Source organism: Bubalus kerabau, chromosome 11, assembly GCF_029407905.1.
Source record: "Bubalus kerabau isolate K-KA32 ecotype Philippines breed swamp buffalo chromosome 11, PCC_UOA_SB_1v2, whole genome shotgun sequence".
Classification (NCBI taxonomy): domain Eukaryota; kingdom Metazoa; phylum Chordata; class Mammalia; order Artiodactyla; family Bovidae; genus Bubalus; species Bubalus kerabau.
Window position 1 is genome coordinate 17875519 of NC_073634.1, and position 27724 is coordinate 17903242.

Genomic DNA, 27724 nt, shown 5'->3' on the forward strand with positions numbered 1-27724 from the left:
TGGACATGGAACAACAGACTGGTTCCAAATAGGAAAAGGAGTACATCGAGGCTGTATATTGTCACCCTGCTTATTTAACTTCTATGCAAAGTGCATCAGGAGTAATGCTGGTCTGGAAGAAGCACAAGCTGGAATCAAGATTGCCAGGAGAAATATCAATAACCTCAGATATGCAGATGACACCACCCTTATGGCAGAAAGTGAAGAGGAACTAAAAAGCCTCTTGATAAAAGTGAAAGAGGAGACTGAAAAAGTTGGCTTAAAGCTCAACATTCAGAAAACGAAGATATGGCATCTGGTCCCATCACTTCATGGGAAATAGATGGGGAAACAGTGGAAACTGTGTCAGACTTTATTTTTGGGGGGCTCCAAAATCACTGCAGATGGTGACTGCAGCCATGAAATTAAAAGACGCTTACTCCTTGGAAGGAAAGTTTTGACCAACCTAGATAGCATATTAAAAAGCAAAGATATTACTTTGCCAACAAAGGTCCATCTAGTCAAGGCTATGGTTTTTCCAGTGGTCATGTATGGATGTGAGAGTTGGACTGTGTAGAAAGCTGAGTGCCGAAGAATTGATGCTTTTGAACTGTGGTGTTGGAGAAGACTCTTGAGAGTCCCTTGGACTTCAAGGAGATCCAGCCAGTCCATTCTAAAGGAGATTGGTCCTGGGTGTTCATTGGAAGGACTGATGCTAAAGCTGAAACTCCAGTACTTTGGCCACCTCATGCAAAGAGTTGACTCATGGGAAAAGACCCTGATGCTGGGAGGGATTGGGGGCAGGAGGAGAAGGGGATGACAGAGGATGAGATGGCTGAATGGCATCACTGACTCGATGGACATGAGTTTGAGTGAACTCCAGGAGTTGGTGATGGACATGGAGGCCTGGCATGCTGAGATTCATGGGGTTGCAAAGAGTTGGACACGACTAAGCAACTGAACTGAACTGAACTGAATCTTTCTTTAAATGTATTTTTGTCTTTTATTTCATTGATTTATATTCTTATGTTATTATCTTGAGTTTACTTTTTTTCTGGCTTCTTAAATTAGAAACAATAATTTTCAGCCTTTCTTCTCTTCTAATGTAAGTATTTAAGACTACAAGCATTTTATTCAAGCCCTGCTCTTGCTGCATGCTATGTTTCTATATATAATGCTTTCTTACCATTTTCTCTAAGTATTTTCATTGAAATTTGTTACTATAAACCTTAAATGTACCTATCTGCCAAATTGTGTGATTTTTCCCAGTGGTCTGAGTATAGGTACAGAACAAGTGGAAAATTGAGGACAATCCAGGCTTTCAGTTTTGCCAGCAAATACACCCTAACCACTGTATCTAATTTCACGCCTCACCTCCACTCTCATTTTCTTCCTGCATCTCATTAAGTAGTCTTTATTTAGAAGCTCCATCTCTCATTACACTTTCTTCATTTCGCTTTTGCATCTATCACACACACAGGCCATCACTAAATGTCATTGCCTAAATTGACTTGTCATACTGTGGGCCATAAGAGGTTCAGCTATTTTGACAAGAATGTTTTCAGGATGAACGAAGGAGTTTAAACTAGGTGGGAAGAAGAGTCAAACAGGAGCTATTTAGTAGGTAAGTGGTAGTGGGCTCAATGGACTGGATGTCCCAGTGAAATAAAATGAACTGGTGATGAGTCACCAAGTAACTAAGATGGAAATTTAGAAGGCTGTTTGAGAATGAATTATCTGGATTTAATATCTTAGAGGTAGAACAGTTTTAAGTGGAGTTATCATAATCTGATAATTCCATCCTCACAGATGGGTAAAGGATAATAGAAGAGAAGGACAAAAAAGGAGGTTCCTGAATGTTGGCTGAGTAGTTTCACATAAGAAATGAAGTCTTCTCAGTTGATGAGCAAAATTAGAGGGTAAGGAATTCTGTAAGACAGTTGTCAAAGGCTTCAGTGCATAAGAAAACATGACAGTAAATTCAGACTTCATAGCAATAAGGACAAGCCATAGTTCAGTTAAATGGCCTAAGCCACATGGAAGTAGGAATCCTTCATGAGTTTGGAGGTGTGGACTGGAAGGACAGTGAAAATCAAGGAGAAACTGACCTTGCCTTTTGGACTCTGAGAGGCATAAAGATCAAGAGAATAAAAGTGACTGTTTAAGAGAGCTGTAGGGGAGAGCCAGGTTTCAGTTAGGACCAGGAGGTGTCTAAAACCCTTGGTAAAAAGGTACTTTTCTGAAAGTACACCTTATGTCTCCAGCGCATCTTATCTACCACATATTTCATTAAACACTTCCTATGACATTTCCTCCCTGCTTCTTCCTTTGTAGCCTATATTTCATTAGACTCCCCATCTCTTATTACTAGCCTGAATTTTATTATCCCATCTCAAGGCATAATTGCATCTCATTCATCACATATACCATCACTAAATAGGGATGTGAATCCCAAAGCCAGATCTAAGCCAGGAGAAGTATGATGGACCAAAGTCAAGAAACTTATGCTAGAGGTTTGAAGAATTGGTTGGTTCAGATATCATAAAGAGTTTGTGAAATCATACAAATGTATTTTAGAATTTGGGGATATTTTATATATAAGAAAATAGCATTTACTATAATGGGTTTTCTAAGAACCCAAGCTAGCCTATATCTCATGGCAAATAGTGGAGGTGCTATAAGTTCTTTCGTTCTTTTATACAACATATTTATTGAGTGTGGGATATACACTCAATACCAAGTCTAATGGCCTGAGCCCTGTTCTCTAAGATCTCACAGTTAAGTGGGGCAGATAGATATATGAATACCTTCTCTAAGTTCAAATGGTAAGTGTGCTAACAAAAATAAATGGCTATCTGTGTGTAATAATAAAAACCACAGTTTTTTTAAACCAGAATTGAATATAAGTGCATCGGAAGACTGACATGTATATTAAAGCTGAACATATGAAAAGTGAAAGTCAGTTGCATCCAACACTTTGTGACCCCATGAACCGTAGCCCACCAGGTTCCTCTGTCCATGGTACTCTCCAGGCAAGAATACTGGAGTAGGTAGCCATTTCCTCCAGGGGATCTTCCCAACCCAGGATCAAACCCAGGTCTCCTACATTGCAGGCAGACTCTACCATTTGAGCCACCAGTGAAGCCCAAAGCTTAACATATGCTTTACCTGTAACCCAAACCCACTCCTGTGTAGACACCCAGCAGAACTGTGCCCATATGTTCACCAAAAGATGTACACAAGGATAGCATAGTTCATAGCAGCACTATTTATAGTATTCGAAAGATAAAATTACTCAAATATCCACAGTAGAATGGGAAAAACCAGTTGAAGTATGTTCACACAATAGATTTTACAGCAATGAGAATGAATGAATCTTGCATACACATAATATGGATGAATTTCATACACATGATATTGAACCAAAGAAAACTCAAAAGAATATACAGTATATGATTCCATTTATGTAAAATTAAAAAGCAGCCAAGACTAATCTATGATGTTAGAAGTTAGGAAGCTGGGAGAAGCGAGCTACAAAGCTGAGAATCTTCTGTTTCTTTCTTTCTTTTTTTTTTATTCTTCCACATCTTGATCTGGGTACTGGTTACATGGGTATATGAACCTTATGAAAATTCATTGTACTATCTACTTAGGATTTGTACACTTTTCTGTGGGTGTGTTACACATCAATTAAAAAACACAAAACCAAAAGGAACCCTGATTTTGGCTTCTTCTGCCTTTTAACATGATTCGTATTATGGAAGAAATAAATCTGTTCTTCTCTCTGCTGTTAATAGAGCCCAGCAGTAGAGGGGAAGAGGAGAAACCTGAATGTGAAGCCTGTTATTCATAGAGCACATTAGTCTGGCTATGTGAAGGAAGGGCTTCCCTGGTGGCTCAGTGGTAAGGAATCCTCCTGTCAATGCAGGAGACCCGGGTTCAATCCCTGGGTCAGGAAGATCCCCTGGAGAAGAAACTAGCAACCCTCTCCAGTATTCTTGCCTGGGAAATCCCATGGACCGAGGAGCCTGGCGGGCTACAGTCCATGGTGTGGTAAAAGATTGGACACGACTTAGCGACTGAACAACAATGTGAAAAAAGGTCCTGAACTGAGTTTGGTATTAGGGGGCTAGATGTAATTGAGTTACTCTTCATAATCACATAGAAGGATTTTTTGGGGGGCAGGGGGGCGTGGATTGTAAGAGATGGTGATGAAATAGGACAGGGCAATTGACAGGCAACTGGAGCCTGAATTGGCAGAAATGGTCTTGCATCTATTTGAGAAAGGGGAAGTGCCAATATTAAACTTAAATGCTATTCAGAGCTATCATGTAAGCCCACCCTTTACAAATACTTATAAGCATTCAGTAAATCTGCTACATCTGTAATTATACTGGGACCTCCTTGTAGATGTTAAAGATAAGTGAATTCTCCCCATTTGAGTAACTTGGAGAATAGGGAAAGGGACACCACAAGGGGTAAGTTGACACAGATCCAGAGTCACACAAAAACAGAAATGCAGAGCCAGAAGGGACCATGGAAACCGAGCCCTGGATCTAGCATATGGATTAGAGCAGTTTTTTTAATAGTTTTTTAAATTGAAGTATAGTTCATTTATAATATATTAGTTTCAGGTGTACACCAAAGTGACTTAATTCTGTATATATATTTTTCCTGTTCAGATTCTTTTCCATTATAGGTTACTGTAAGATATTGAAAGTTCCCTGTGTTGTACAGTAGGTCCTGTTGCCCATCTATTTTATATATAGTAGTGTGTATATGCTCGGAGAAGGCAATGGCACCCCACCCCACTCTTGCCTGGAAAATCCCATGGACGGAGGAGCCTGGTGGGCTGCAGTCCATGGGGTTGCTAGGAGTCGGACCCAACTGAGTGACTTCCCTTTCACTTTTCACTTTCATGCATTGGAGAAGGAAATGGCAACCCACTCCAGTGTTCTTGCCTGGAGAATCCCAGGGACAGGGGAGCCTGGTGGGCTGCTGTTTCTGGGGTCGCACAGAGTCAGACACGACTGAAGTGACTTAACAGCAGCAGCAGCAGCAGTGCGTATATGTTAATCCCAAACTTCCAATTTAATTCTCCACCTGCCCCCAATCCTGCTGTTTTCTTTAGGATGTTTTTTTATGTCTGAGAGTCTGTAAGTAAGTATTTGCATCATTTTTATATTCCACTTACAAGTGATGTCATATAATATTTGTCTTTCTTTATCTGACTTACTTCACTGGCATTTCATGCTTTTTTATGGCTAATATTCCATTGTATATATGTACCACATCTTTTTCTCTTTTTTTAGTGGTTTTAAGAAGACTTTAAAGTATATGTAAATAGTATAAAAATGTATGTGTATGTGTGCATTGGATAGCAAGATAAAATATACTTTTAAAATACAGGTCATAGTCAAAAAAATTTGAAAGACTCTGGACAAGAGGCTTAAAACAACGTCTAGGTTACTCTTAGGGGTGCAGAAGAGAGAGCATAAGGAGACTTTTTACCAGGAGTAGCTAGTGGGAAGCTTCTGTGTAGCACAGGAAACTCATCCTAGTGCTCTCTGACAGCCTAGAGGGGTGAGATGGAGTGGGAGGGAGGCTCAAGAAGGAGGGGACATATGTATACCTATGGCTGATTTATGTTGATGTACGGCAGAAACCAACACAACATTATAAAGCAATTATCATCCAATTAAAAATAAATAAAATTTTTTTTAAAAGGAGACTATTTCACCAAGAAAGAGATACATCAGCTAGGTCTTAAAGGACTGTAGAGGAGGTGAAGGACTTCCTAGAGGGAGTGCGTGTACAAAGGCATTTTGGAGGACTAGCAAGAGGTTCATGAGGATGAAGCCTCACGTAGGTGGGGAGGCATGCAGAAGATGAAGGTGGAGAGGAAAGTGGACTGGGGCTCTATTGTGAAGGATTTCATACATCAAAAGTGAGCAGCCTGAAGAAGTTCTTTTTTAAAGGAAGATGACCCTAGCATCTGGTTCCCCTTGAAGCTGCCAGAGAATAATGATCACAGTACCATTTATTGAGTATATACAACGAATCAATATTGAACTTCTTACTATTCATTAGCTCAATTATGGATTAGTATGATAACCTCTCATATGGTAGGCATTGTAATTATCCCCATTTGACAGATGAGCAAACTGAGGTTCAGCAGTTTGAAGTTGCTGCAGGCCATACATCTATCAAGTGGAAGGGATGGGTAGGTCTGTCTGACTCTAAAACTAATTCACTTAGCCACTTCATAATGATGGAGCCTCTAGAGGGGACTGACAGACAGCAGTCTCTTCACCTGGCTAGAGACCAAAGGCAGAGAATGCTTGGCTCTCACTCGTCAGCTAGTGCCTCACATCCAAGCAGACTGCTTTTTATACCTCTGGCTGCATGTGTGTGCACACTCAGTTGTGTCTGACTCTTCGCAATCTCAAGGACTCTAGCCTGCCAGGCTCCTCTGTCCATGGGATTTTCCAGGTAAGAAGCTGCAGTGGGTTGCCATTTCCTACTCCAGGGGATCTTCCTGATCCAGGGGTCAAACTTGGGTGTCCTTCATTGGCAGGTGGATTCTTTACCACTGAGCCACCTGGGAAGCCCTTATACCTTTGCGGGGTGGAGGAAATGGCTGGAGAGGAGCCATGCCAGCACCTGCACTCTCTCGCTCCTTTCATCAACTCTTCTGTTTCTAGCCCTCTCCCTGCTTTGGTCTGACAACTTTCTTATGTCTCTGCTTCTTTTTTAAAAAAAAAATTTTGGCCTTGCTGCATGGCATGAGGTATCTTAGTTCGCCAACCAGGGATGGAACTGGTGGCCCCTGCAGAGGAAGCGCAGAGTCCTAACCACTGGACTGCCAAGGAGATTCCATGTCTCTGTTTATAAAACAGGGATAGTAGTTATGTTTTACTAGGTATATAATGGTAATTCCACAGATTCTTTTTAAAAACACTTTGAGAATAAATTAGTCCTTCATTTTGTCATTTTTTCACTTGCATCTTGGGGTACATCATTACAGGTAAATTCCCAAGAGTCAGCTGTCTTCTGTTATATTTATATTTCTCATTTACATATGGACGCTGTTAGGCACTAGGCTATTAAAGTGAAATGGCAAATTACTCCCTTAGCTTAGTTCTTAATAAACCCACCACAGCATCTCCTTCTCTGGTCTCAGTAGTCAGCCTCAGAAGTGGGCAAGTTAAGCAACTACCCACTTACAGATTTGAAAGATGATAAAGGGTCTCTATGTAAAAATGCCTTCCCTCACCTGTAATTCTAATTCTACACACTTCCCAACAGCCTCCTTGAAAAGACATAACCTTTCCTACTTGCTTTAGGTATGAGGTTACCTGAGATGGATTATTTATTAGCTAATTAGCCTGTCACAGAAACCCCACCTGCTTCCAATATCACCCAGAATAGCAGAAGGTCCTGAAAGAATGACACCCAGGATGATATGATTTGATGGTTAAGGGGGCAGGTAGAGGAGATGGAAGTGGAGTTAGAAATTAAAGGAAGGAGAGGACTTCCCTGGTGGCCCAGGGGTTAAGAATCTGCCTACCAATGCAGAGCACACAGTTCAATCCCTGATCCAGGAAGATCCCACATGCTGCAGAGCAACTAAGCCTGCAAGCCGCAACTACTGAAGCCTCTGTGCCCTAGACCCTGTGTCCCACAACAAGGGAAGCCACCATGATCAGAAATCCATGCACTGCAACCAAGAGTAGCCCCAAAGTCCAAGCACAGCAGCAGAGAGCCAGTGCAGCCAAAAATAAAAGAATTAAGGGAAGGAAAGACCCAGAGTCTCAGCACCACTAAGAACTGCAGAACCTTTGGGCAGCCTAAGGAATTAAAGACATACACATCTCTAAGAGAAATTTTTAAAAGAGAGAGTTAGTCTTTAATGAGTAGAGAGTTTCAGCCAGGGAAAATGAAAAAGTTCTAGAGATGGATGGTGATGGTGGTTGCTTAAGAACGTGAATTCCACAAAACTGTAGATTTTAAAATGGTTAAAATGGTAAGTTTTATGATATGTATCCTATAAGTACTTTCTAGACAATCTGTGAAGGAGATGAAGGCAGTCAAGGCTGTTTTCACCAATCCTTTGCCTTAGGTAATATAGTAGTCAGCCTTCAAGTTGGCTCCAGTGATCCTCACCTCCTAGTATCCACTCTTTTGTGTTGTCCCCTTCCACACTGGGTTGGGCTGACATGAGTAACCATAGGACACAGCAGAGATGACCCCAGAATGATCTTCCCAGGCTAGGTCATAAATGGTATTGCAACGTCTAACTGATTTCTCTTCTGGATCTCTTGCTCTAGAGAGAGTGAGCTGCCGTGTTCTGAGGACATGCAAGCAGTGTATGGAGAGGTCCAGGGATGAGAAACTAATGCCCCATCCAACAGCCAGCACGAACCTGCCAACCAAGTGAGGAGCCACCGTGGAAGCAGATTTCCAGCAGCCCCGGTCAACATCTGTACTGCAACCTCATGACACAAAGCCAGAACCACCCAGCTAAGCTGCTTCCAAATTCCTGACCCACAGCAATGTGAGGTAATGTTTATAGTTGTTTATTTTATAGTTGGTTTAAGCCACAAATTTTGGAGTCATCTTACACAGACATGATAACTAATACAGAGAGCGTGGGGACACTTCAACTGCCTGAGGCTGTTGTGTCTTCAGTCATCTATGTATCTTTTTTTGTTCCTGGGTTATTTTGCAGCTTCTTAAATGTATTTCATGATCCCATTTACATTAAAATTGCACTTGGTCTTCCCTGATGGCTCAGATGGTAAAGAATCTGCCTGCAATTCAGGAGACATAAGAGATGCAGGTTCAATCCTTGGGTTGGAAAGATCCCCTGGAGAAGGGAATGGCTATTCACTCCAGTATTCTCACCTGGAGAATTCCATGGACAGAGGAGGCTGGGGTTCCAGTCCACGGGGTCACAAAGAATTGGACACGACTGAATGACTAACACATTCTTTCTTTCTTTTCCTTACTTGTTTTGAATACCCAACAAGTGACTTAAAATATTTCCCAAGATTGGAGGGGCCTTGCTGAATTTCAGATAGTTAAGGCCAGGAAGAGCAATTCCTAACATAATACATCTTATCAGATAATGTGAATGTTTTTCCTTTAAACACTTTAGGTGAAATGCTTGAAGACAGGCCAGTGTCTTCAATCATTTTACTCTTTAACATATGTGAACACTCTTTCAATATGTTTGTATAAAAAAGAGGAGTCAAATAAACAAATCAGATGCTAGCTAACTAAATAGAACAAGCCAATTGAAGAACTTTGTGAGGGTTAACTTGCTTTCTCTCAGCTCTGTATGTATACCTACCTAGAATTCTAATCTCTGCATCTGTGAGTCTCCAGTTTTTCAGCCCAAGCTTGACGAGCTGTGGGACCCTCTCCAGTTGCTCCAACAGTCTGGCCAGACTGACTCGTACATCACCACACCAGGGCAGCATCAGAACGGTTAGCTGTTCTAAGATGTGCAGCCTGTCAACTTGAAGAACCAGGGAGCAGTTTCAGAAATTGGATCCATCTCAAAATTGATAAAGGATGAAGGGATGTGAGAGAAGGAATGACGATTATCTCTGAAGCCTGCTCAGTGCGCAACAAGAATGTACTTGTTTTTTGTTAATATTTTTATGGGAAGTGTTCAAAAATATACAAAAATATATAAAACTATATGTACTAATATGCCAACTTTCAACAAAAACCAAATCATGGATAATCTTGCTTCATTGTCATCAAACTCCTTCCCTTCTATATTATTTTGAAACAAATCTCAGACAGTAAGTACCAGGTTGTTTTATTTTAACATAATCACAGAATTGTTATCACAGCTTAAAAATCTTATCACTAACTTCTTAAGCAAAATTGCCTTGAATGTCACTCTCAGATACTAGCTCCCTGGAAGGAGGCAAGCAAGTGGGAATCTCAGGTGCAATGATATGGAAGAACTAATAACTCAAAAACCATTGGCCTGTATTCTTCAAGAGTAGTTTAAAAAAGGGCTACATTGACTTATGTAATGACTTTCACTTTCACTGAGGTCCACCTGGTAAGGCATATGTGGATAAACGAAACTGCAGGAGTCAGGCTCTGCTTTTCTGACCTTTTGAGTATTTGGTTTTGGCTAAATTGTCATTCTTACTTAGTTGCTGAAGAGCTTCTTTTCCATCCTTTTCCAGATGATTTTCAGATAAATCAAGAATGCTCAGTCTGGCCAGGTTATGAAGATTCTGAGCTGGAAAAAAGAAATTTCAATCCAAAACAAGACGTTCAGGGAACTATAAGTGCATTTTAAAATATCCTTAGAAGAATTCTGAGTCCTTGTTTTCTTTGTTGGCAGCATACAAAACATTATTTCACTGGATTAATATAATTATTCCAAAAAAGTCTCTGGAAAGATTTAACCCCCAGTTGCCACAACTATGATTGATGCACATATATTTCCTGGTCCTAAGTTCTGACTAAAAAACTTCAATTCACCATAAGCCTAATGCAGCCTGGAAGACAGTTTTTATGTCATTTTAGTAAAGTCACTCTGCTTTTCTAGGCTTCAGCAGCTTCATCTTTAGAATGAGGAAGTTGAAATGGATAAACTATTGAGGTTGCTTACAATTCTAAATACCCTATCATGCAGGAGAAACAAAGGAACAAAAACCAGATAAGATGAGCTGTTCTTTGTGTACTCAGTTTAGATAATTTTGTTAATATCATAGGTGTGATGCTAATAATAAAAACTTAGAAATTAAAAAAGACAGATGAGAAAAACAGAAAATAAATAGCAAAATGGCAGCTGGAAATCTCTTCATATAAATAATTATATTAACGGGATTAAACATTCCAATTAAAGACAAAGATGAATACAACTAGATTTTCTTTTTTAAAGCAAGACCCAACTCCATGCTATCTATAGGAGATGTATTTTAATAACAAAAATACAAATATATTGAGGTTAAAATTTTGGGAAACTATATTACATGTAAACATTAATCATAAATGCCATTGTTAGGCGGTTAGAATAGGAAAAAGGAGTCCAAAATGGCAGTGGCTAAAAGACAAAGAAAGGGGAAAGCCCATGAAAAAGGAACAAAGGAAAATTTTGAGGACTGGAGTGAGAACCTCAGGTGAAACAAACACACCCGCTTCCTGGCTAGCCCTAATTTGCATATGGCAGGCTCAGAAGGTAGGAGACAAAAATGTAAAAAAGAGGGAGTCAAAACAGGTGGGGCCTCTCCACTGGGGTCAGCCCGCCTTCACGCCTCGAGGGTGTACTATCCTTTGTTTGCTGAATACAACTCTGAGCTGTAACACTGGTCCACTATTTCAAATCTTTGTTGCGGCAAGACACAACTGACGAAATTACACTCTCCTGACACTATCATTCTAGTGAGGAACTGCTTAATTCCTTTCTTCATTTTCAGATATTTATCATGGTTGTTTAATTTAGTTGAAGTTTTTCCTATCAAGACTGATTGGAAATATCCCCGTTAGAAATTAGTCAGTTTTTTAATGAATACATACTCTTGTTATAATATTAGCTGTTATTATTTTTAATCAATCATATGAACCCTTTTCTTAGAGTAAAGTATCTTCTGTGATTTGCTTTCAAATACAAAGCCTGGGACTTCCCTGGTGGCTCAGTGGTAAAGAATCTGCCTGCCCATGCAAGACACATGGATTCCATCCCTGGTCCAGGTTGATTCCACATGCCACAGAACTACTAAGCCCGTGCACGACAGCTACTGAGCCTGTGCTCTAGGGCCTTGGAGCCACAACTACTGAAGCCTGTGTTCCCCAGAGCCTGTGCTCCTCAACAAGAGAAGCCACTTCAGTAAGAAAGCAACTAGAAAGTAGCCCCTACTCATGGCAAATAGAGAAAAGCCCAAGCAGCAACAAAGACCCAACAGAGCCTAAATAAATAAATAATTTTTTAAAACCTGCAGAGCTCCTCTTAAAAAGGGTACAGCTAGTATTTTCAGTTCTAAACCTGTCTCTCCCCAGGGCAAGTGAAGAAGTAAAGGAGTGTGCTCATCATTCTTATGCTTTTCATTGTTTGTCTGGCCTTTTCTAATCCCTAGGTATCTCTAACTTTTGGTTTACATTGGTGTATACATAATTTTCTTAGGAAAGTTTGCAGATTCTTAGCAGTTGTTTATTCTGTTTTTTAAAGGGCTAGACCATCTTTCCCCCAAAATCCTAAATTTAAAAAAAACATCTAAATTGACCATATCTAGTTTATCCAGAAATATGCAAAAGTTTCTCCATACTTGGTATATACACCCTTTAGGAACTCAAGACTCAGCTCTTACATTGATGCATGTTACCTCCATCTTAACCAGGCAATAGGTAAGAATTAGGACAGAGAACATTTAAGAAAATCCTTCTCTCTCTGCTTCTCAATCACTTATTTATCCATTCAATCAAAATTTTATTAAGCAGTTATTATATAACAGAATGTGCCAAGTTTCAATCACTCATTTCTTATTTTCTTCCTCTTTACCCTCTCTTGGGCTTCCCTGGTGGCTCAGCTGATAAAGAATCCACCAGCAGTACGGGAGACCTGGGTTCAATTCCTGGGTTGGGGAGATCCTCTAGGGAACAGCTACCCACTCCAGTATTCTGGCCTGGAGAATTCCACGGACTATATAGTTCATGGGGTCTCAAAGAGTAGGACACAACTGAGTGACTTTCACTTTCACTTACCCTCTCTTAAAATGACATCTTCAATTTTCCCAAAATTCTCTCCTATTATTCATCCATAATAAATTTTCATTCCAATCACAGAGATCATAAAAATAGGTTAGATATTACCTAGAAGTCTTTATTATCTTTTCTAATTTCTCTAAAGACTAAATTTCCATTTGAGAGATTTAGCATGCCTTAGTATAAACATATCACATATTTTCTTACACTGTTTTCATTCAGTTATAGGCAGCAGTTACCTAGGGTTTTCACAGCATTTCCTGACAGGCAGCAGGAGACTAATTGAATTTCTTTAAGGTCACAGGGTTCAGCTGATAGAGACTTGACTATGTAATCCATTCCTTCCCCTATATCAGACAAGTGGGTCAAACGAAGTAAGCACATCTTTTTCAGATTTGTCAGACCTTCAGCTGCAAACCAATGGAAAGGAAATGCATTAGGACACCAAGTACATAAAGGCCTTCTTGCATTGTATAAACACAGTCAGTGTCAGAGTCTTAACCGTTCTTATTGTTAAACTTATATTAATAAAAATATTAGATAAAACAAAAATCTGACCTAGTTTTAAAGCATCTTCCTCATTCATCTTAATATTATCCAGTATGAGCTTCATAAGATTCTTCAAATTACCTAAATTGTCAGTCAGACCACCTGCCAAAAGAAAAGGGATTGGTATTCAGCTGTCATTTACTAGATTTCTGTGACCAATCAAAAGAATTTAGTTCTACCATGGACAAGAAATGTTCATGAAATTGAAACACAAATATATAATTTTTGGTCAGAGATAGAAGCATGTCTTCCCAATATAATGGAATTACACTGGAAAGGTAATTGGGAAATCTCCGAACAGGTGGAAATTAAACAACACACTTCTATACAAGCATCAAATAAGTCTCAAGGAAAATTGGATAATATTTTGAAAAAAAATTTTAAAAAACTAAAATATATCAAAATCACAGATTAACAGTTGCTTACAGGGAGATTTAGAGCATTGAATACTTATATTAGAAATAAGGAAAATTTTCAAATCAGTAACCTAAGCTTACTTAAGAAACTAGACAGAGAAGAGCAACATAAACCCAATGGAAGAAGAAGCAATGCAATAATAAAGAGCAGAAATCAATAAAAAATTGCAAACATAAACAATAGGGGAAAATCAATGTAAATTAAAAGCTGTATCCATGAAAATATCAATAAATTTGATAAATTTCTAGCAAGACTGATAAATAAAAAATGAAGAAAAACAAATTACGAAGATCAGAAATGGAAAGGAAGATAACAATACAGAAATCACAGATGTTAAAAGAACAAAGAAAAATATGCATAAATTTGACAACACAGATGTGTGTGTTTTAGTCGCTCAGTCGTGTCTGACTCTTGTGACCTCATGGACTGTAGCCCATCAGGCTCTTCTGTCCATAGGACTTTTATAGATAAAACTACACAATTTCTTTTTTTTTAATTAATTAATTTATTTTAATTGGAGGATAATTTCTTTACAATATTGAGGTAATTTTTGCCATACATCAATATGAATCACCCATGGGTGCACATGTGTCTCCCTGTCCTGAACCTGCCTCCTACCTCCCTCCCCACCTCACCCCAGAGCACCAACTTTGAGTACCCTGCTTCATACATCAACCTTGCACTGAAAACTACACAATTTCTTGAAAGCCCCAAGCTATTAAATTCATCCAACATTACATAAATAACCTGAATAGTCCTATGTAACTAAGGACATTGAATTTGTAGTTTAAAATTTTCTCAAAAAAGAAAGCTTCAAGCACAGATAATTTAACTTGCAAATTCTACCAAACATTCAAAGAAGAAATAACATCAATTCTACACAATAACTATCAGGAAACAGAAACACAGGCAACACTTCCCAACTCATTTTATGAAGCTACCATTAACCAATGTGTAACTCAGACCAAGAAAATAAAACAAAAGAAAACTTTGAAGCAGTATCACTCATGAACATAGAAGCCAAAATTCTCAACAAAATATTACCAAGGAGTCCAGTCATGCATAAAAAGAATATTATACTACCACCAAGTGAGCTTCATACAGGAGTGCAGGATTGTTTTGATATTTGAAAATCAATCCATGTAATTCACTATATTAACAGTCTAGAGAAGAAAAATGAAATGATCATATAAATTGACACAGCAAAAATGTTTGTCATAATCTGATAACTGTTTATGAGAAAAACTCTCAGCCACCTAGGAATAGAAGGAAACTTCCTCAACCTAACAAAAGGCATCTTAAAAAAAAAACAAAAAATGGCAATTAATGAATGTCATACTTAATAGTGAAAGTCTGAATGCTTTCTCCCTAAGATCAGAAACAAGGGAGGATGTTCACTCTCATCTCTTCTGTTCAACACTATGTACTGCAAGTCATAATGCAATAAGGCAAGACAATGAAATAAAAAGTATACAAATTGGAATGGAAGAAATAAAGATATTCTTTTTGGAGGGGACATGAAATAAGTTTATCATAGATACAGAGTACAATACCAACACACAAAAAAATCAATTGTATTTCTGCTGCAGGGTAGCGGGGTGCTGACTGGGGCAGTGCTGCATGGGAACTTTGAAGGAGGTCCCCATTACCTTCAATACCTCCAGCATAGTTTGGTCTCAGGTCAAACAACAGGGAGGGAACACAGCCCTGCCCATCAACAGAAAATTGGATTAAACATTTACTGAGCATGGTCCCGCCTACCATAACAAAACCCAGTTTCTCCCACAGTCAGTCTCTCCCATCAGGAAGCTTCCATAAGCCTCTTATCCTTATCTGTCAGAAGGCAGACAGAATGAAAACCAAAATCACAGAAAACTAATCAAACTGATCCCATGGACCACTACTACTGCTACTGCTAAGTCACTTCAGGCGTGTCCGACTCTGTGCGACCCCACAGACAGCACCCCACTGGGATTCTCCAGGCAAAAGCACTGGAGTGGGTTGCCATTTCCTTCTCCAGTGCGTGAAAGTGAAGTTGTTCAGTCGTGTCCGACCCTCAGCGACCGCATGGACTGCAGCCTTCCAGGCTCCTCCATCCATGGGATTTTCCAGGCAAGAGTACTGGAGTGGGTTGCCATTGCCTTCTCCGATTGTCTAACTCAGTGAAACTATGAGCCATGCTGTATAGGGCCACCCAATATGGATGGGTCATGGTGGAGAGTTCTGACAAAACATGGTCCACTGGAGAAGGGAATGGCAAGCCACCGGTACTCTTACCTTGACAACTCCATGAACAGTATGAAAAGGCAAAAAGATAGAACTCCACAGGTTGGTAGGTGCACAAAATGCTACTGGAGGAGTGGAGAAATAACTCCAGAAAGAATGAAGAGACAAAGCCAAAGCAAAAACAACCCCCAGCAGTGGATGTGACTGGTGATGGAAGTCAAGTCTGATACTGTAAAGAGCAATATTGCATAGGTACCTAGAATGTTAAGTCCATGAATCAGGGTAAATTGGAAGTGTTCAAACAGGAGATGGCAAGAGTGAACATCGACATTTCAGGAATCAGTGAACTAAAATGGACTGGAATGGGCAAATTTAACTCAGATGACCATTATATCTACTACTGTGGGCAAGAATCCCTTAGAAGAAATGGAGTAGCCCTCATAGTCAACAAAAGAGTCTAAAATGCAGTTTTTGGGTGCAATCTCAAAAATGACAGAATGATTTCTGTTCATTTCCAAGGCAAACCATTCAATATCACAGTGATCTAAGTCTATGTTTCAACCAGTAACCCTGAAGAAGCTGAAGTTGTGGTTCTATGAAGACCTGCAAGACCTTCTAGAACTAACACCCAAAAAAGATGTCCTTTTCATTTTAGGGGACTGGAATGCAAAAGTAGGAAGTCAAGAGATACCTGGAATAACAGGCAAATTTGGCCTTGGAGTACAAAATGAAGCCAGGCAAAGGCTAACAGAGTTTTGCCAAGAGAATGCGTTGGTCATAGCAAACACCATCTTCTAACAACACAAGAGAAGACTCTACACATGGACATCACCAGATGGTCAATACCTAAATCAGATTGATTATATTCTTTGCAGCCAAAGATGGAGAAGCTCTATACAGTCAGCAGAAATGAGACTAGGAGCTGACTGTGGCTCAGATCATGAACTCCTTATTGCCAAATTCAGACTTAAGTGAAGAAAGTAGGGAAAACCAGTAGACCATTCAGGTATGGCCTCAATCAAATCCCTTACAATTATACAGGGGCAGTAACAGATTCAAGAGATTATATCTGATAGAGTGCCTGAAGAACTATGGATAGAGGTTCGTGGCATTGTACAGGAGGCAGTGATCAAGACCATCCCCAAGAAAAAGAAATGAAAAAAGGCAAAATGGTTGTCTGAGGAGGCCTTACAAATAGTTGAGAAAATAAGAGAAGCTAATGGCAAAGGAGAAAAGGAAAGAGATACCCATTTGAATGGAGAGTTCCAAGGAATAGCAAGGAGAGATAAGACAGCCTCCTCAGTGATCAAGGCAAAGAAATAGAGGAAAACAACAGAATGGGAAAGACTAGAGATTTCTTCAAGAAGATTAGAGATAGCGAGGGGACCATTTCATGCAAAGATGGGCACGATAAAGGACAGAAATGGTATGGACCTAACAGAAGCAGAAGATATTAAGAAGCAGTGGCAACAATACATAGAAGAACTATACAAAAAAAGATCTTCATGACCCAGATAACCACGATGGTGTGATCACTCACCTAGAGCCAGACATCCTGAAGTGCGAAGTCAAGTGGGCCTTAGGAAGTATCACTAGGAACAAAGCTAGTGGAGGTGATGGAATTCCAGTGGAGCTCTTTCAAAGCCTAAAAGATGATGCTGTGAAAGTGCTGCACTCAATATGCTAGCAAATTTGGAAAACTCAGCAGTGGCCACAGGACTGGAAAAGATCAGTTTAAAGGCAATGCCAAAGAATGCTCAAACTACCGCACAATTGCAAGCATCTCACACGCTAGTAAAGTAATGCTCAAAATTCTCCAAGCCAGGTGTCAGCAGAATGTGAACCGTGAACTTCCAGATGTTCAAGTGGATTTAGAAAAGGCTGAGGAACCAGAGATCAAACTGCCAACATCCATTGGATCATTGAAAAAGCAAGAGAGTTCCAGAAAAACATCTACTTCTGTTTTATTGACTATGTCAAAGCCTTTAGCTGTGTGAATCACAATAAACTGAAAAATTCTGAAAGAGATGGGAATACCAGACCACCTTACCTGCCTCCTGAGAAATCTGTATGCAGATCAAGAAGCAATAGTTGGAACTGGACATGGAACAACAGACTGGTTCCAAACTGGGAAAGGAGTATGTCAAGGCTGTATATTGTCACCCTGTTTATTTAACTTATATGCAGAGTACATCATGTGAAATGCCGGACTGGATGAAGCACAAGCTGGAATCAAGATGCCAGGAGAAATATCAATAACCTCAGATATGCACATGATACCATCCTTATGGCAGAAAGCAAAGAACTAAAGAGCCTCTTAATGAAAGTGAAAGAGGAGAGTGAAAGTGTTGGCTTAAAACTCAACATTCAGAAAACTAAGATCATGGCATCTGGTCCCATCACTTCATGGCAAATGGATGGGGAAACAGTGGGAACAGTGACAGACTTTATTTTTGGGGGGTCCAAAAATCACTGCCAATGGTGACTGTAGCCATGAAATTAAAAGATGCTTGCTCCTTGGAAGAAAAGCTATGACCAACCTAGACAGCATATTAAAAAGCAGAGACATTACTTTGCCAACAAGGGTCCATCTAGTCAAAGCTATGGTTTTTCCAGTAGTCATGTATGGATATGAGAGTTGGACTATAAAGAAAGCTGAGTGCTGAAGAATTGATGCTTTTGAACTGTGGTGTTGGAGAAGACTCTTGAAAGTCCCTTGGACTGCAAGGAGATCAAACCAGTCGGTCCTAAAGGAAATTAGTCCAGAATATTCATTGGAAGAACTGATGCTGAAACAGAAGCTTCCATACCTTGGCCACCTGATGTGAAGAACTGACTCATTTGAAAAGACCCTGATGCTGGAAAAGATTGAAAGTAGGAGGAGAAGAGGATGATAGGGGATGAGATGGTTGGACGGCATCACTGACTCAATGGGCATGAGTTTGAGCAGGCTCTGGGAGTTGGTGTTGGACAGGGAAGCCTGGTGTGCTACAGTCCATGGGGTGGCAGATAGTCGAACACGACTGAATGACTGAACTGAACTGAATTTCTGTAGTAGCAATAAATAATTGGTAACCAGATTTTTTTTTTTTTTTTTTTTTGGTAACCAGATTTTTAAAAAATATTTATTTATTTATATTTGGCTTCACCAGGTCTTAGTTGCAGCACAGGGGATCTTGATCTTCATTGCAGCCTGCAGACTCCTAGTTGTGGCACTTGGAATCTAGTTCCATGACCTGGGATTGAACCCAGGCCCCCTGCATTGGGAGCAAGGAGTCTTAGCCACTGGACCACCAGGGAAATCCCATTAACCAGATTTTTTTAAATACCATTTACAATAGCTCCAAAAGAATGTAAAAGGTATAAATCTAATAAAACATATACAGGATCAACATGATGAAAAATTCAAAATAATGAAAAAAAATTAAGAAAAATCTAAATAAATGGAAAGAGAAACCATGGTCATAGGTTGAAATATCCAACATAAAAATTATGTCAGTTCTCTATAAATTAGTCTATGCATGTGTGTGCCAAGTTACTTCAGTCATATCTGACTCTTCATGAAGCTAGGGACTGTAGCCCTCCAAGCTTCTCTGTCCATGGAATTCTCCAGGTAAGAAGACTAAAGTGGGTTCCATGCCCTCCTCCAGGGGGTCTTCTGGACCCAAGGATTGAACCAGTGTCTCACATCTCCTGCATTGATAGGCTTGTTCTTTACCACTTGCCCCACCTGGAAAGCCCCAAATTAGTGTATGCTGCTGCTGCTAAGTCGCTTCAGTCGTGTCAGCCCACCAGGCTCCGCCATCCCCGGGATTCTCCAGGCTGGAGTGGGTTGCTGTTTCCCTCCCCAGTGCATGAAAGTGAAAAGTGAAAGTGAAGTCGCTTAGTCATGTCCAACTCTTAGCGACCCCATGGACTGCAGCCTACCAGGCTCCTCCATCCATGGGGTTTTCCAGGCAAGAGTACTGGAGTGGGTTGCCATTGCCTTCTCCGAAATTAGTCTATAGATCAATGTAATTCCAACCAAGATCTCAGGAAGAATTTTTGATGATATAAATGTGATTCTTCGGAATTCACTGCCAGTCTAGTGGTTAGAACTCTATGTTTTCACTACCAAGGGCTCAGATTCAGTCCCTGGTTGAGGAACTAAGATCCCACAGGCTACGCGCCCTAGCCAAAAAAAAAGTGATTCTAAAATTTATATGGAAGAACAAAGGAACTGGAATATTTTGTAATTTTTTAGAAAAAGGAAAATTAATTTGGAGAAATAATACTATCCAATTTTATGACTTACTATAAAGCAGAAGTTACTAAGACAATGGAGTATTGACAAGAAATAGGCATGGGTATTGGCAAATGAAAGATCAATGGAAAATAGTATTCAAAATTATACCCATACAACTATAGCCAAATAATTTGGGCAAGGATAAAAAGGTTATTCAAACATGAAAGAACTGTTATTTCAATAAACAGAATAACTGGATATCCATAGGGAAGAAAAATGAACTTTGATCTAAACTTAACACTTTACACAAATGTTAACTCAAAGTGCATCACAGATCTAAATGTAAAACGTAAAACTTCGAAAGAAAATATGGAAAAAATCATGTTGACCTGGGGTTATACAAAGAGTTCTTAGACATGACACCAAAAGCGTGATTCACAAAGAGAAAAAGTGGACGGCAATAAAACTTTTGTCCTATGAAAGACACTGTTAAAGAATGAAAAGACTACAGATTGGGAGAAAATATTTTCAAATCACTTATCTGACAAAGGACTTATATCCAGAATGTATTAAAAAAACACTTAAAACTCAACACTAAGAAAACAAATGAACCCAATTAAGAATGGGGAAAAACTTGAACAGACATTTCACTAAGTTGGCAAATAAGCGCATGAAAAATTTTCAACTTTTATCAGCCAACTCTGATGAGACAACATTATGCATAGAGTTCTAGTTTCTCCATATCCTCAGCAGCACTTGGTATTATTGTTTCCTTTTTTATTATTATTATAAAATGAAAAAAAGAGACAAATAGCAAGAATACTAAGTGCTAGTGAGAATGCAGAACAACTAAAATTCTCAGGTATTGCTATTGAAAATGTAAAAGGTACACAGTGGAAAATAGCTGGGAAGTTTCTTCAAAAGTTAAACAAGCACTTGTCATATGGTTCAGCAGTTCCAGCACTAAATATTTACCCAAGTGAATTGAAAACGTATTTTTCCATAAAAATTTGCATAATAATGTTTATAGTAGCTTTACTTATAATTGCCCAAGCAGAAAATAACCTACATGCCCTTCAGTAGTGACTAGGTCCTAGCTGTAAGAAAAAATAAGTGCTGATTACAAACTCAAATGTCAGAGAGGGTGAGAGAGATGATGTTATTACAAGAAGTAGAACAGGTGACCTCTGTGTCTTACTGGAGATTATGTGTCTTGTCCAAAGAGCATAGGATCAGATCATGAAGCTCTAGCCAGTTGTTACCAAGCGCAGTTGTCAAGTCTGCAAGTTTCAAGAGAAATGAGAATCCTGTGTTTTCATATGACATCTCCCAACTTCAAAATGGTGACAGCTCCTTCAAGGAAAAGAATCATTGTGAGGGGAGAGGGGAAGGAAGGAGGCTTTTCATTATAGGTTATTTTATAATTTGGACCATGTGAACACCTTACTCAAAAAAAATGTAAAATATTAAGAACAAAATATTGGCCAACATTAAAAAAGAAATTTTTAATAATACATAGATCAAATTCAGCCTGTAAGTGACCAGTTTGCCAAATTGGCACAAAAGAATTGCCATCAAGAGGAGACGGTAAGCCTTCTAGCACAGAAGGTAGATTAATAGTCTGAGTAACTATCCAGAACCTCATAGAAGGGACTCTTGCATTGAGTAGAAGGTTGCAAAGCTTATCCCCTACATGGTGACAAGTGAGGCAGAGCAAAAGGGAAATCATTTGCGGATGAAAACCAATCTTAGATTACAGGCACATAAAGCAAGGTTCCTGTCGACCCATAACTACACAGAACTCAGCAGCCCCTGCTCTGGTCAACAGGAGGGATCTACACAGGTGTGGCTGGTCTACACAGGTAAGGGTCTACACAGGTAACCCTCACCCTTAGTGTTATTTTGAATTTGGTGAAAACTCCCCTTTACCCAGAAAGATTTACTGCATATATATTGCATCTGTTGTCTCAAATTTCTTCATGTTAGACAAAACCTGTTCCCCAAATTTTTTTTCAAAATGAATGATACTTGAGGTGGAGGTGGGACTGGGTGTGTGCTGCAATGTCCTGTTAAGAGTCTAGTGACACGACTGGCCACTAGCTTCTGCAGGCGATCGATTAATGGGTGGTTTTCCTCCCAGACTTCAAAGAAGGACAGGTGCTACTTGGTAGGAAAGGAGTGAGTGTTGGGTTGAGACAGAGATGCTGACAAGATGGAGGGATCACAGAAAACAAGCTTAACCTACTATATACATACACATGCACACACACACACCTACGTACACACACACACTCACACACCACCATACATGCTACCACATAGCTATGCAGTCAGACTCTAGGGCTTCAGTTCTGGGAATCCACCCTAGGGCCTCCCAACCTGACAGCCTTCCCCCAGCAAGGAACTCTCTCCCAAGCCCTCCCACTTCCCTTCTAAGTCCTGACTCCTGGTAGAAACTATTGGAAATTCAGGCAAATTCAAGAAATTTCAGGCAAAACAAATGATGGCTAATATTTCTGCAGTAAATAACCAGGTTGGATTATAGCTTAAACTGCTGGTGTTCACAGTACCTGGCAGCCGTTGAATCTGTAGGTCATAAACACCCAAGGTCTGCAGGTTTGTCACAGATGTGATATGCTGCTCGTCTTCTAGGGTGAGGGGACTGGCTTCCACTATGAGGGAATGAATGTTCTTACAGGTGCTGAGGACTGAACTGAGGCTTCCAGCCATTCCGACACATCTCTTAATGTGCAACCTGAGGCTTGTAGCTGAGCTGAATATTTTCTCCAGATATTTGATATCTTTCTTACTCAACTTGCAGAAATCCCGGAGCGTGACATCCAAGGTCTTAAACTCCTGCTTCCAGTTGAAGAACAAAGACACAGCCCTGCTGGGAATGTAGGTTCCTGAGAACTCTTGATCCTGGTTCCCGCCTGTGTCTCCCACAGCACCCCCATAGAAGTCCAGTTTAACGAAGTCCAGAGCACTTGCACAGTTAGGCAAGTCTTCAAAGAAGTCAAATAAGTAGTCAGGGATATTCTCTGAGTTGATATATAAGCTTTTACCGCGAAAGAAATTTTCAAATTCTTTGCTCAGGCTAGATGTGGATATACTCTCATGGAATAAGTTGATTCCACACTCTGTAAAGGAATTGATGTTTATGGCTTTCAGAATTTCTTGCACAGTGGTGCTTTTCATATTTTGCATAGATTCCTGCCTCCAGAGAGGCCTCTTGGTGACGGAAAGTCCAAGAAGACTGCCATGTTGATACACTGATGACAAGTGTTTCAGAACAGTCCGGGTGGCTTCGGCAGATGAGCCGCACGTGTACAGGAGCAAGTTGCTGTACTTGGATGTAATGTCTGAAATGGAAGCCATTTTCTGCAGGTGACCATTCCCCTTGGTCACCTCCGCTGGTTCTCCAGACGTCAGTAAACTGCTGAGTCTGCGTCCTGCTGTGTACTCCTGGAATGACTGATGAAAGAATTTATACTTTGGCTTGAACCGTTGCGCTGTGTATTTACAGAGGAGTCCTGTTGTCAGCAGGACATCCTCGTTCACACTGGACAAGTCGTCTGGTTCGAAATCAAACCTGCGGGAGAACACACCCTCCAGAGCTAGGTCTCCACAGTGGTCCAAGCTCTGAGTGACTTCACTTGGAGCCAGCCCTTTGCGTTTGTGCCTGTTTTTATTTATTAGCAGATCGTAGAAGGCACAGAACAGCGTGGTTTGTGTGTGAGAGTGGAACTCACTTTTCCCCATCTGAAGTGCGCAAGTGATGACCACAAAGAGAGGGGTCTTCATTAGATTCCTCAGGCACCTGGATTTCTGAATTTGGAGCAACAGGCCTTCAGCAAACTCCTTTCTCAGCACTTCCCGGATGAGAGCCTGGGCACTGCTCTCAGTCATATCCCCCACCTCGGCAATCAGTGCCCCAAACTGCCGGATGTGCCTCAGGCTCTCTGTGGTGGTGGTGACGATAACCATATTCTTGAAGCGGTGGTTTTCCTTTATCAGGGCTTCAATTTCTGGGCAGTTCTGGGCCTTGAATTCATTATAGCCATCAAGGAGAAAAAGAACCCTCTGCCGTAACTTCAGCAGCCTGGCCATGAAAGTCTGCTTACTGATCACATCAGGTATATCCAGGAGTTGGTCAGACAGGGTTTCGATGAGTCCACCCTGGGCCCTGCTCAGACGAAGAAAGAAGACTAATTTGAACTTGGTGAGAGGCTGGCACTCTCCAGAGGCCCAGAGCATGGCAATTCGCTGCAGCAGAGTGGACTTCCCTTTGCCCGATTCCCCTTCGATGATGCAGGGGCTCTGAAGAGTGTCCAGCAGGCCACTCAGGGTCAGCTGCTCCAGGCGGTGGTGGTGTCGGTCCTTCTTCCATAGCACCGGTTCTGTGAAGGTGCTTTTCAAATTAAACATGATGTCAATATCTTCACCCAGGGGATAGAAGTTGAGAAAAGATGGGCTCTGATAGAAGTACTTTAATTCCTGAGCCAAATCATCTAAGTCTTCTTCTGACATCTGATGAAAAAGACCTGTTAGAGAAGAGGTGAGGTTAAAAAGGACCCAGTTCTGTGTCTCCTCAGAACTTAGCATTCAGGAGGAGGAAGGAAAGGTTGGTGCTGAGAATCTGACTTTAATTTCCTTCCCCAGTTCTGGATTGGCAGAAAGGGTTCCAGATATTTACTCCTGCTTTTCCCTGTTACCCTTTACCCTCATTCCCCTTCTGTTTCTTCATTTCCACCACCAAACTTTGTAGCAGCTGATTGGAAAGGAGAGGAGCCAGTGTTTGGGATAAGGAAAGTACATGAGACTAGTGGGGAAATGGCTTAGAGTGATGGCCTGGGGTGACACCCAGCAAATCAAGACTTAACCTTGATTAATATTTCATGAAAAGCAGAATCATGCTGCTTTAGTCAGTCAGGCTCTCTTTAGCATGGAGCTTGGATCAGAGTAGGTAGTCACGGGGCCACTTGTCCAAAGATGGTCCTCGTCAGATTGAGGAATGTTGAAAACTACTACGGCATTGACGCCTCTTTTTTAGGGGTGTGGGCACTTGGCATCATGGATCTTAGTTCCCTGACCAGGGATTGAACCTGTGCCCCCTGCAGTGGAAATGTGGAGTCTTAACCACTGAACTGCCAGGGGAGTCCCTGCTTTGACTACTTAAGTACCTTCATTATCCAGTTTGATTCTGAAGTCGGACTATGCTAAATCATTTATTCCCTGACCTTGGAGTTTCTTATTTGGCTTCACCATCAAGTAATCTAGTGGGAATGTTTTTCTTTTTCCTGAGAGTGTCTGAGCTTTTCCTGAATGTGACCAAAGCTCACAGCCCAGGAATATGAAAAGGGAGGAGAGCAGAGGCTCTGTCATGGGGATTCTGGATCTTCTTCGTGGCTTATTCTATTTCTAGAACATATAAAAGCAAACTGATACTTACTTAGTCCATGCAATTCCTGAAACAGAGGATAGTTGCACTTTTCAAGGGATTTAAGAAAGAGGTTACAGGCTTCTGAACCCTTCTTCAAAATCATGTGAATGACCCCTCTCGCAGCGTCCTGCTCAAACTTCTCGCCGCAAATGACATTTACTTCTTCATAATTCATAACATTCCATACAAATAGCTCATCCAAAATTTGCTTTATCACAGTCATTCCCATCCTTTGAATGAGAACTTGACTGTTCTCCTTTATGAAATTCACTGAGGGAGTGAGACGAAATACACATATTTATTCATTTATGCACAATATGTATACTAGCATCATGTTGCCAGAGCATTAGGGTCATTCGTCCCCCCACCACCACCTCCTTTGGACCTATCTTGAATTATGGGAATACTGAATACTTGAATTCCAGGCCTTCAAGCAGAGCTCTGTAAAGCCCTTCATTCCTAACATCAGAGTCCTTGGTGAACAAAATGTTTTATTCTCTGATGACAAAGTAAAGTGAGTAATCTTGTCCTTGCTGTACGAGAGTAAGGTCAGAGGGGCAAGATGTTGGGCTTTCAAACAAGGAGACTGGCATACCATCTGCCAGTTGCTACCATCTGTGTAACCTTGAAAAGTGAAAGTGTTAGTTGCTCAGTCAAGTCTGACTCTTTGTGACCTCATGGACTGTAGCCTGCCAGGCTCCTCTGTCCATGGAATTCTCCAGGCAAGAATACTGGAGTGGGTTGCCATTTCTTTTTCCAGGAAATCTTCCCAACCCAGGGATCAAACCCAGGTTTCCTGCATTGGCAGACAGATTCTTTACCATCTGAGCCAACAGGGAAGTCTTGGCAAGTTGCTAAGCCTCTCTGAGCCTGTTTCAGTGCTGTGCTGCTAACCATTGAAAACACTGCCTCTCTGAGGGTAAAGGCCCAAATTCATACATAACACATACCAATGTGCACATTATAAATATTTCCACTGTGGCCAATTTCAAGCTAACAATGGATGTCAGCTGGCTAGCATAAAGCATAAACATTCAGCAATCAGGTCTCATAAAACAGTAAGAACCAGCTCCAGTATACCATTGGTTCCTTATCTGTACAATGGAGTTGAGAAGTTACTTACGAAGTTGTAGTGAGAATTCATGTATAGTATTTCATAGAAAGTAATAGCTCAATAAATGTTAGCTACTATTGTTAGCTATTATTCTGTTGCCACCACTCAAAGGATTAGCACATTTTATCTGAGCTGAAATTTGGTGTTTTCTGTAGAGTATCACTGCAAAACTCTCATCTCTCATGGTGAGGTTCTGTGGAAAAGCTGTCTCATGTCTGACTTGCCAAGATCTAACTCTCCCAGGCAGTCCCTGCCAGCTCTGAGAAATGTCTCTCTGATGTCGTACTCTCAGACATTGTCTGCATTACTTTTCTCCTGGGCTAGGCCGCTGTTGCTTTTCAAATCTTTCTTGACAAATCCACATGGATATCTGCTCCCAAACACCCCAGGGCCTCTCTGATCTGAACTGCATCGTCAGGTGCTCAGACCTCCAGAGTCCCATCCAAGGTCCCCCTTGTCTCTGTCGCTGATCCCTACTGCTAACCTCAGCTGGAATGTCACCACATTTTCTGAGATGGTACACATGCTCTATATTTGTTCTGTCTAGTAATGGAGCCATTAGTCACATGTGGCTATTGAGCAGTTGAAGTGTGGCTTGTATGACTGTGTGACTGAATTTTAAATTTTATTTAATTTTTGTTTATTTAAATTCACATTTTAAATAAACACATATGGCTACTTGCTACTAACTACATTGGACAGCATACTCTAGACATGGTCATCAAGGTGGAAAGAGTTACATTTTGGTTGCCACTTAGATCTACACAATGTTAGAGCAGGTGATGGCAGGGAACCAATATTTTAAAACCATCACTCTTTGTGGCTTATCTGTGGTTCTGCCATTTATCACAGGCCACCATATTTATAACTGAATTCTCAAAATCACAGAATATATGATGGGAATTCCATATATAACTGATTGAAGGAAGGCATAAATCGATTTTTCTATTCAATACCACCCATATTTGAAAACACACTATGTAATCAGGCAGATTTGATTTTTTGTATACTTACTTTTTCTGAATAAAAACTTCCC

At 40.5% G+C, this 27724-nt stretch overlaps 2 protein-coding genes across 2 annotated transcripts in view; one reads left to right on the forward strand and one right to left on the reverse strand.

Moving 5' to 3' along the window:
• The window catches only part of SLC30A6 (solute carrier family 30 member 6), a 68348-nt gene extending 59807 nt beyond the window's left edge, over positions 1-8541 (forward strand). Inside the window, exon 15 of the transcript XR_008700174.1 lies at positions 8310-8541. The gene's annotated coding sequence lies outside the window, so the exon portion shown is untranslated. The remainder of the gene's footprint in view (positions 1-8309) is intronic.
• The window catches only part of NLRC4 (NLR family CARD domain containing 4), a 35441-nt gene extending 8228 nt beyond the window's left edge, over positions 1-27213 (reverse strand). Inside the window, exons 1-7 of the mRNA XM_055539277.1 lie at positions 27117-27213; positions 25584-25844; positions 22702-24675; positions 13273-13365; positions 12954-13124; positions 10157-10249; positions 9335-9502 (exon numbers count right to left, since the gene is read on the reverse strand). Coding sequence (XP_055395252.1) covers positions 9335-9502; positions 10157-10249; positions 12954-13124; positions 13273-13365; positions 22702-24675; positions 25584-25844; positions 27117-27213 — 2857 coding nt within the window. The remainder of the gene's footprint in view (positions 1-9334; positions 9503-10156; positions 10250-12953; positions 13125-13272; positions 13366-22701; positions 24676-25583; positions 25845-27116) is intronic.
• Positions 27214-27724: the final 511 nt, after the last annotated feature.